This window comes from Propithecus coquereli, unplaced genomic scaffold, assembly GCF_000956105.1.
Source record: "Propithecus coquereli isolate 6110/MARCELLA unplaced genomic scaffold, Pcoq_1.0 Scaffold22, whole genome shotgun sequence".
Taxonomy (NCBI): Eukaryota; Metazoa; Chordata; class Mammalia; order Primates; family Indriidae; genus Propithecus; species Propithecus coquereli.
Window position 1 is genome coordinate 5,395,337 of NW_012147189.1, and position 10,958 is coordinate 5,406,294.

At 36.6% G+C, this 10,958-nt stretch overlaps 1 protein-coding gene across 1 annotated transcript in view; it reads left to right on the forward strand.

Annotated features, from left to right (window-relative positions):
- ADGRV1 (adhesion G protein-coupled receptor V1) overlaps positions 1-10,958 on the forward strand; it is a 539,879-nt gene that overhangs the window by 173,266 nt on the left and 355,655 nt on the right. The window contains exons 54-62 of the mRNA XM_012644750.1: positions 612-735; positions 1,656-1,794; positions 1,972-2,154; positions 2,520-2,752; positions 4,841-4,989; positions 6,585-6,786; positions 7,307-7,526; positions 9,246-9,485; positions 10,921-10,950. Coding sequence (XP_012500204.1) covers positions 612-735; positions 1,656-1,794; positions 1,972-2,154; positions 2,520-2,752; positions 4,841-4,989; positions 6,585-6,786; positions 7,307-7,526; positions 9,246-9,485; positions 10,921-10,950 — 1,520 coding nt within the window. The remainder of the gene's footprint in view (positions 1-611; positions 736-1,655; positions 1,795-1,971; positions 2,155-2,519; positions 2,753-4,840; positions 4,990-6,584; positions 6,787-7,306; positions 7,527-9,245; positions 9,486-10,920; positions 10,951-10,958) is intronic.

Consider the following 10,958-nt stretch of genomic DNA (forward strand, 5'->3'; position numbering starts at 1 on the left):
TTGCCAAAGAAAGCGAGAGTGCAGTAATCTAGTACTTTGTTTCAGGAAACCCTAATGTGTGCTTCTGGAAACAATTTTCTTCAAGTTAATTTTAAATTATAATATGGATACTCAAATTGCTTGATATAGTTTTTAACTCCCATTTTTTAGAAATATTTGACACAGTTTTGTAAGTACCTATAGTCAAATGATGGTCAGAAAATTAAAAATAATAAAGTGCCCCCAAGAATGCTTGCTTTTGCCACATAGCCAGTTGACATAGCCTCATAGCCAATTGCAGTGAGCTGCAAAATGGTTATTGTAGCAGCAAGTTAATACAAACGGTAGAGAACCACTGCTTATCATGGGAGTGATAGTGAAATTATTCCCCACTTTCCCCTGCCCCTTTCGTTAAAGTGTGATATTGGGCAAGTTATTTGCCTCAAAGTCTTCAACACCTCAATGTGCTTCAGTGTCCTCCTAGGTAAAATAAGAATATTAGCGTCTAACTTACATGATCATCATGGGAATTAACTAGGTTAGTATGTGTGAAGCACATAGAACGTTGCTAGGCATATACTAAGTGCCTACATGTATTTGCTACAAAGTGGTGTATATCCTCTTCAACTTAGGTAGCGCATCAATAATCATTCGAGGAGACAAGGGAGCGTCAGGAGAAGTTGGGATAGCTCCATCATCTAGGCATGTCCTCATTGGGGAACCCTCAGCAAAATATAATGGTACTGCTATCATCAGGTAAGGGCTTCATGATTTTCCTTTGCCTATGTGGGGGTTATGAAGTTTTGTTTAAATAATTAGTCCAATACATCATTCTCAATACATACCTAGTCTGCAAGCATTATTGTTTTATGTACTGGTAACACCCTGGTGGAGCATAGAAATTGAAAATCTCTTCCTATCTTGAAGTTAGATGATGGGGACGTTTCTGACTCTTAAGTGATTTGCACAACCTGTGCCAAGGAAAGCACAGGGGGTTGAGATCAGAAGATCCACATTTTCAACCCTGTTTTGTCACTAAACATATGATTTGAGAGAGTTACTTCATCTCTGCAAGCTCGTGCGCCTTAGCTGCAAAATTGTTCCTTAGAAAATTGTCAAGGTCAAACATTTTGCTTCTAAGTGTTCTAAAATCAGGGCCCATCATATAACTAAATTAGTAGGATTATAGACAAATTTGTTTTTCCCAAATTTTCTTATGAGGAATGGGAAGCAGCTGTCAATGAAAAGTAGCTGGATTTGATTTAATACTTTATCCATTATCCAAAGGTAATAGTTTATCCTTTTCCATTAGCACGTGCATGTATGAAATGTTTTCTGTTCTTTAAGGAACTTTGTTAGGCTATTTATACTTTGTACCTCATGTGTTAAGTGAAAAATCTATAAATACTTATTTTTATTCCTTTAAACCTTATGCTTTTAGTGATCAGTTTTTGCCAGTATTCTTATCAAGATAGATTTACACGAGCTCAGTACTTTGGGTTACTATCTTAGGGTTTTAAGACTTTCGGTTTATAGTTGGTAGATGAGGTCATTTAAAAGCATAATGTCCTTAAAATAAATGAAAATATGAATGGTTATCGTGGAAAGACACAGAAAATGTTTAGGAAAAGTACCTTTAGTGAAAATGTATTGAATATACATTTGTGTTGTTGTAGCCTTGTTCGTGGCCCAGGGATTTTGGGGGAGGTCACAGTGTTGTGGGGGATATTCCCTCCTTCCGTGGGGGAATTTGCGGAAACATCAGGAAAACTGACAATGCGAGATGGACAGTCTGCAGCCATTGTAGTAATACAGGTATTGACGTTGGCTGGTTTCTATTATGCCCTTTGTCGTGTGTGTGAGGGGGATGGGGGTGTGGGTAGGGATGGAGTGGAGGTTAATATTACAGAGTTTGTTGTTGTTTAAGTAATAGTTGTTTTTCTTTAAATTTTATAAATTCTACTATTAATGGCTCTTTTTGTCTTTTTCTAGGCTTTGAATGATGATATTCCCGAGGAAAAGTGTTTCTATGCGTTTCAGCTGACCGCAGTCAGCGAGGGAGGAGTTCTGAGTGAGTCCAGCAGTGCCAACATCACGATGGTGGCCAGTGATTCTCCCTATGGCCGATTTGCCTTTGCACATGAGCAAATTCGAGTGGCAGAAGAAGCACAGAGGGTATAGTGTGAAATATTTAAAATTTTAGTATCATTTTTGTTTTTGATTTTATGAGTGATCTTTAAAATGTTTCCTTGTTTCTAGTCCAGCTTTTCACAAACTGATTAATTTGCTTCTAACATCATTATTTTAACATATAGTCTATATAATTTTTAAACTTATATATAATTTGAACATAATCCTGGTAAATAGAATCTTTAATTAGAGACGATATAGTCTGATAGATTAAACATCTAAATCAAATGAGAAAACGTTGGCTAGGCGTGGTGGCTCACGCCCGTAATGCAGCATTTTGGGAGGCTGAGGCAGGAGGATTGCTTGAGGCCAGGAGTTCAAGATCAAATAAGGAGATGCTTTTCGCATAGGTTAACATCACAATCATCCGTTCCGGTGGCTATTTTGGCCTGGTGAGACTGTGGTATGAGACTGTGAGCGGAACAGCGGAAGCAGGCTTGGATTTTGTTTCTGCAGCCGGGGAGCTCCTCTTTGAAGCAGGAGAGATGGGGAAGAGTCTGCACGTTGAAATCCTTAATGATGACAGTCCTGAAGGCCCTGAGGAATTTTCTGTCGCAATTACAAAGGTGGAACTCCAGGGAAGGTAAAGGAAAAAAGGAAATTAGGAAAAAGAAAATGAGAGAGAGAGAGAAAGAGAGCACTCTACATTGTGTAGAGATTAATACCAAGCTGGAAAAGTTCTTTCCCTGCTTTTCTCCCAATTTGGGTGACATTAAGAAAGGGCATAGAAGGGAAATTATGACAAAGGCTGTTATTTTTTGCAATTTTCTAAAATATAAGTTTTCCTCCTCAAAGTTGAAAGCATATTCCTGTTGTGTGGATTCACTCTAGGCCACCAGAGAACGTGATATGGGTTTCTAATAATTTGGTGAGGCAATAGCCTAACTGTTCTCTCAGTCAAAGGTTAGCTGGTGTGGCAGAATTCGCTTCTCCTTATTTCTATACCTGTGAAAGGACTGGAACAAAGGATTCCTTTCCTTGCTATATATGAAGGCTGTATGTATTGTCTTCTCTGGGTGAATGAGGTAGATACATGACTAATAGCAATTTTAAAGTGGGGGAAAAAGTTGAGTCAAAGATATTTGGCCATTAATGTGCACCATATTTTCAATGAAGATCAGGAATTAACTATAATGAGTCCCTTTTATTCCCTGATACAGTGGGGCAGATTTGATGAGGTGGAAAATACCTTTAGCATGCTTAAATACTCACAGGTGGGGCAGCCATACAGGTACCTCTGCACAGATAACAGATAGATGGGCCTTTCAACTAGAATAGAGTTTGTATTTATAGAATCTTAAAGAAATATTTTCTGGTGCATAAAAAATTTTTACGTTTGTACTATAAATATCATGCTTTAAAAATTTTTTAAAACTGAAATATTTCACTCAGTGACTTAGATAGTGTGTATATCATCCTGCCTAGGAAAAAAACATTGTGGGCTCACATACACCTCAAATTTAAATTTCTCAAAAATGCTCCTGTGTCTGGTGGTGGGAATGAATTTTCACTCATAGTTAATACGTTAATATTTGGGCTGGTCACTAACTAATTAAATAAGTGCAATTTGATAAAAGTAGCTTATTAAATATGAGAGCATATATGTGTTATTGACTAGCACTTGGAGATTTTGCCTCTTTGCTACCTTTTTTTTTTTTTTTTTAAAAAAAAGCAAGTTTCTATTTAAGTTTAATTCTGGGAAAACAAATTTTTCCTTCCAGATAAATTTCTAGGCTTCTTTTGATCTTCAAAGGAAAGTAGTATAACTCAATGTGTTTCCCTTTTTGCCTAGTTGCTAGAAAACTTGCGGCTCTGGTGTTCAGTTATGGTGACTAGCTAATCTACGACCCATCTCAGACTACTGATAACAGTTACTCTCATTATTTGATATATCAATCCTCAACTTTCTAACTTTGTCTTATACGTAATTAACCAGCTTTCTGCCTTTCAACACTAGGTGGGATATAAATACCAGGTCAATATAATTTTGGAATTAAAGGAAGGACTAAAATGGTTTAGTGCTATTTTTTAGCGTCAGAAATTAAAAATCATTTAAAGCCCTGGAAGTCAAAATTTTTGTTTGATGGGAATAATATTAATCTACAAAAACTGCTTGTACATAAATATGTCATTATAAATGTAAACTGCCATCTATACTAAAGAATAGAGGCATTGATTTTAATTGGTTTCCACAGAAATTAAAATATTTTCTTGAATCTAGATGATTTATCTTGAAATTTTAGTGGCGTGACACTCACTATTTCTTTAAAGTAACCCTCTTAACCTAACACTGTAATTCTAAAGCCCAGCTAATATCCGAGTGCAGTAGGCCCATCACTGAGGTATTTGTTCAGCTGTCATCCCCAAAATCTCCTATTATGGTAGCTTCTTCCCAATTTCCTATCCATTGTCCAAGTTTAGTAACTTTATGTTAGTTTGAGTTTCATGCAGGTCCTGATAATTAAGAGCAGCACAGAAATCTGTTTCAAAACATCATTTCAGAAAAAAAAAAAAAGTATCTTAGTGTTGGGGATCTTTAAAAGTATTAAATACTTACTAGAACTAAGTTATAGGAGCTAAGAGGACCTTTCAATTCATGCTAAGCAATTATGTATTTCTTTTCTTTTCTTTGTCGTATTTTATTTTATTTTATTTCGTATGACTTTGCAAGAGGGTATGATTTTACCATCCGAGAAAATGGACTTCAGATAGATCAACCTCCTGAAATAGGGAACATCTCCATTGTTCGAATTGTAATAACGAAAAATGATAATGCAGAGGGCATCATTGAATTTGACCCCAAGTATACTGCCTTCGAAGGTATGTTCAGTTAGCTTACTTCTATGTAAGTTTACCAGCACTTTCTGAATTCCAAAGTATCTGAACATGACATTCAGTTTGAATTTTCATAGGTAAATTTTCTTAGTTTGTGGTGTGTGTGTGTTTACACACATATACACCTTTATATTTATTTATTTACTTATTTTGAAAATGTATTTTTGGTTACCTTTGGGTAGTCTTGAAACTTGCTGTGTATGGCAAAGCTAAATGATTTAGAAACAAAGCTAGAAAAATGATGTTTAACTTTAAGATTATTAAAATGTTTCTGTTTCAAGCATTTCAATGAAAATCTTTCTAATTTATGCATATTTAATTTCATATATGATTAGAAATCAGTGAACATTCACTTTCTGATGAATAATCATCTTTGGAATGAATATTTTACTAGACCGCAGATGCAGGTTGTATCTGAATCTTTGATCTTGCTTTCTCAAAACAGTTCCTAGTAGCAGCTCTTAGTTAATATTGCCAATTCTCCCCTTCTGTAGAAGCAAAATACAGAATACGTGGCTTTGTTCCTTCCTGGGTAGGAAGACAGGGCTTCCTTTCTAGGAAATGGCATTATTTAAGGCAGAATATGAATAAACTTTAAAAATAAACATGTCATTAATATCTTGTTGCTACAGTTAACTTGTTGGCTTCATTGCCTCTATCAAAATTCTTTGGTTATCTAGCCATTTTTAAAGTTTATCAAAAATTGCTTTAGGAGTTAGTGTATAATGACTTTATCAGGAAGACATCACTCTCTAGTTTGTGAACTTCAATCTATAGCTCGTAAAAGTCCTGTAGCATTTTTGCATCAAGAAATAAATGAGACTTCGAATTTCTTTTTGTTTACTGTTCTCTGATTCACTATTTTTGGGGAATTTTGGTCAGTGCGCATTTACTGTTGTAATGTACGGTCAATGTTATTTAGCTACAGCTAATGTGAACCCTATTAAATGATATTTTAATATGCAGAAGTTAGCATAGCTTAGGAAGAAATGAAGTTATTTTTGAAAAGAATTAAGCTGAAATTAAACATTGAGGATCCATTTTCAGATTCTCAAGGAGATTTCATAGGAACTGAAAATGTGATAGAATTGTATTTATATCTTGACTTTTAAAACATTTGTATGATATAAATAACATAAACCTCATTTACTTATATTACTGTATTTATACTTCAACTAAATGTGTAGAAGCAATCCAGAATGGTTTCCTTTTAGTACAAATATTTTAAGTGGTTTTTATGTGTGTGTGTGTGTGTGTTCATCTAACATTGTCTTAGAAAGCAAGGGTCGTTTATTTGTATGTAGCACAAAGAGGAAGAATGCTTATACTAATGATTAAATAGATTATTTAAATTTTAACTTTTACTTTTGACTATAACTTTCAACATCTGATAAACTATATTCCTCCTTAAAAAAAGGTCATGAGCTTTTCATTAACCGCTCTTTAAAATGATACATGAATAATGAAAAAATTGAGTGCTTATATTGTACCATTATATTTAATTGCCATATTTAATTTGGCTGAATTTTATAAAAGTTGCTTTATCTGGTTTACTAGTTAATTCTAAATTCTCATTACAGTGGAGGAAGACGTTGGGATGATTATGATTCCAGTGGTGAGGCTGCACGGAACTTATGGCCACGTGACAGCTGATTTCATCTCTCAGAGCTCCTCTGCCCTTCCAGGAGGTGTCGATTATATACTACATGGCAGTTCAGTCACCTTTCAGCATGGACAGAGCTTAAGTTTTATAAATATCTCTATCGTTGATGACAATGAAAGGTTAGTAATACAGGAAATAATGTGGACATACAAAAATCATGAATATTGTGTTCTTGTGTTCTAACCTTACATCTGTTTTGCACCGATAACAGAACTCTAGATAATACGTGTGCCCATTGAGAAACAATGGATAAGAGACTGTTGGGGGTAGCAGGGTAGGGAAAAGGTCTGGGAGACCATGGTGGTTGCATATGTCACCTCATTTCAGATAGAGGAAATAATAGTTTCTGTTTCTCTAGACTTAAAAAGTCTAATCGGAATGTGGAAACATCCTTCAATTCACTTCCTTAATGCATTAAGCAATTAGAAAGAGGGCAGGAAAGTCTAATAACTGCCCTAGGTTATGTAATATTGACGTTGCTCATTCATGCTTTTAGCTGAACACCCTCTTCTTACCACTTGGTGTGTGACTACTGTGCCTTGAATATGTATGACCAATTTGGAAAATGACTAGTTATTTGGATTTTACAAGCACTTTAATATGTTTAGACTAACAGAATTGCTCCTTCTTGCTATGCAGTGAATTTGAGGAGCCCATTGAAATTCTGCTCACTGGCGCTACTGGAGGAGCGGTCCTTGGGCGCCACCTAGTGAGCATAATCACGATTGCCAAGAATGACTCTCCTTTTGGCGTTGTAAGATTTCTCAATCAAAGCAAAATTTCTGTCCCTAACCCCAATTCCACATTGATTTTATCTTTGATGCTGGAGCGGACCGGAGGACTCCTGGGAGACATTCAGGTAGAGTTATTTTTCCCATGATTTTAAAAATAATTTTTGATAGACTGAGTATGGTGTTGGATTTTCTTAGTCCCCAAATATGTTTATTTATTCACAATCAATAAGTATTTATTAATTACTTTGTAAGTGTAAAGCAGCTCTGAGTCCAATGAAGTACATAAAAATGTGCAAGGCATACATATGACTTCAGGGAACTCTTGAGGGCATGTTATAAATTAGGTGAATGATTCTGGTAAAATTCATCAATTCAATAAGTGTTTGTTGAGTGCTTTCTATGTGCCAGACCCTGTTCTAAATACTGAGAACACACTGGGGGACTAGACAGACCTCATCTCTGTTTTCATAGAGTTTTCATTTTAGTAAGCAGAGTTGAACAATAAACAGTTAAATAAGTACAAAGAAAATCATCTGATCACAAGGGCTCTGCTTGTAAAATTGGAAGACACCATTGCGAGTGGTCTGGTGGGTGTTGAGGGTGTGCGATTTAAGCTGAAAGCTGAATTTTGAGAAAGCGGTTAGAGGGGTGAGCATTTAAGAATGTCACGCTTGAGGTATGGAGAGGCCCATGTGGTCGGGGGCCTCCAGGTGAGGAGATGATAGCACGGGAGAGCGCAGAGGGCTCAACAGGGGTTTGACCACACAGAACCTCCTAAGCCGGTTTAAAGATTTCATTCCAAGTTCAAATAGGATGCTATTAGAGAGTTGTAAGCCGGGGAATGATGTCACCAGATTGTCATTTAAACAGCTCATTTGTGTCTGTTTTGAAGAAAATGGATTGTGGAGAATCCACTGCCCGAAGCAGGGGAGCAGGGAGAATGCTTAGGAGGCTGCTGCCCTCCACCGTAAGGGTCGAAGCTGACGGTGACTCAGGCAAGGTGGTGGAGATAGAGATGGCGAGAAGTGGGCAGACACTGAGTGTGTTTTGGAGGAAAAATTAACCTGGCTAGGTGGAGACTAAGGGAAAAAGGAATCAAGGGTAACTCCTAGAATTATTGTTTGAGCAGCTGGATAGATTGTAGGGCTGTTTTGATGAGATGCAGAAGTTGGGGGGAAATCAAAAGTTCTGTTTTGGCCACGTGCAATGGAGGTACTACTAGACATCCCAGTGGAGGAGTCAAGTAAGCAGGGGAATGTAACGTGCGAGTGAGCGTTGTGGGGGCCGCAGACACAGACACACAAGGTGTTGTCACATGGGGAAGCCTCTGAAACTGTGGGACCCGAGGAGTATGGATAGAGATGTGAGAATGCAGAGCCGGGCCCTGGACTCCCGGCATTTAGGGATCAGAGGAGGGAGAGCCGGTAAAGAAGACAGAGAAGTAAAGGAGGAGGAAAACTAGGAAAGCATCTGTCATGTAGTATCATGTAAGCCAAGAAAGACAGGACAGTGTTTCAAGAAGGAAGTGGTGAGCTGGGTCCAATGAGGATGAAAGATCAAGTAAGAAGTGAAACAAAGTGCTCAGTTTTCTTTCTTCATGACATAGGGATTCAATTTTAAATTATAGAAACTTAAAATATGTAGTTTATATTTGCAAATATTGTTGTTTTTTAAAAAATGAGTTTATCAAACAGGGATTTGCTGAAGATATCCAGAAGAGTTTTCATATATATATATATATATATGTATATATTTTTTTTTCTTAATACTACATACTCGGCATGATTCTTTGCTTAAAACTGATCATTTCTATTAAAAAAATAAAACACAAAAACACCCTGCAGGTGAACTGGGAGATAGTAGGACCCAATTCTCAGGAAGCCTTACCACCACAGAACAGAGACATTGCAGACCCAGTGAGCGGGTTCTTCTACTTTGGAGAAGGAGAAGGTGGAGTGAGAACTATAATTCTGACAATCTATCCTCATGAAGAAATTGAAGTGGAAGAAACTTTCATTATTAAACTTAAACTTGCAAAAGGAGAAGCTAAATTAGACTCCAGAGCTAAAGATGTTACATTGACAGTAAGTCTGGCTTTATGTTTCTCACAAAATTTTGGGTTTAATGGATTAGTCGGAAAATACATTTACATTTGCCAAAATTCTGTGTATTCATGATGAATTGAAAATTATAAAACCAAATGAAGTCATAATAATTCTGATGGGTCAAACATTCTGGTTTTTATGTTCATTACATGGCCTGATTATTGGTAATATTTTTAAAAAACGTTTTTAATATAGTGACAAAAACTTATTTTACAATCTTTGAGAAGACTCGATGTTTTTAGAATATTTGGCACTGTTAGAGAGGAGGTATTTGTTATATCATCCTAAACATTGGATGTCTTTGTCATCGAAACACATAAAAATTATTAACTGGTTATAAGTCAGCTTATTTGAAGGGAAATTATTATTTGATCAAATAGCACAATGATATGGGTGGATCAGACCTGAATTCAGTGTATTTGACATAAACTACCCAGTCCATCGGGGCAGAAAGTGCTGGGGACCAAGGCCACTGAAGATAATGCAGAGAGATGGCACAGCATTGTTACGTTTGGAAAATACTCTTGTTTGGAGTCTATGGCAGTCAGGGTTTTCCAGAGAAACAGAATTAATAGAATAGAATAGAGAGAGAGAGAGAGAGAGAGAGAGATAGAGAGAGAGAAAATAGACAGACAGAAAGAATTTAAGGAATAGACTCACATGATTGTGGGGCCTGGCAAGTCCAAATCCATGGAATGGGCTGTCAGGCAGGAAACTCAGGAAAGAGTTGAAGTTGTGGTCTTGAGTTTGAATTTTGTGGGGCTGTCAGATAGGTAGAAACTCAGCAGGATTCCTGAGTCACAGTCTTGAGGTAAAATTCCTTTTTCTCCAGGAAATCTCTATTTTAGCTCTTAAGGCCTTCAACTGTTTAGATGAGGCCCACCACATTCTCAGGCGTAAACTCCTTCACTTAGAGTCAACTGACCGTAAATGTTAATCATGTCTACAAGATACCTTCACAGCAACACCTAGACTAGTGTTTGGCCAAACAACCGGGCACCATAGCCTTGCCAATTTGCATGTAATGAACCATCACGGGGCTTTTTTGCCTCTCTCCATGTTATATCATAGCTAGTAGAAGGAAATTAGCTAAAATTAACTGGTTAAATGTAGCAAATACGAGATGAATAGGGCGAAACTCAGGCATCAAAGTACTATCCTTTTGGGATTCTACAAATTATAGATGTCTGGACACTTATTCCCATTATATCTGAGGAATAAGAACCTACTTGTTCTAGACAGCAGTCAGTGTGGTAAAGAAGTTTTTAAAAAATGAGGTAGCTAGGTAGATTATATTCAAGTGTCATTTCTGTGTTTCTTTCCCCACTTTATCTGTGTATTAATATGTCGGATACTATAATTTCTTCCATGGTTCTATATATTAATTACTCTGCTCTCTGTTTATGTTTTTTAGATACAAAAGTTTGGTGATCCAAATGGAGTTGTGCAGTT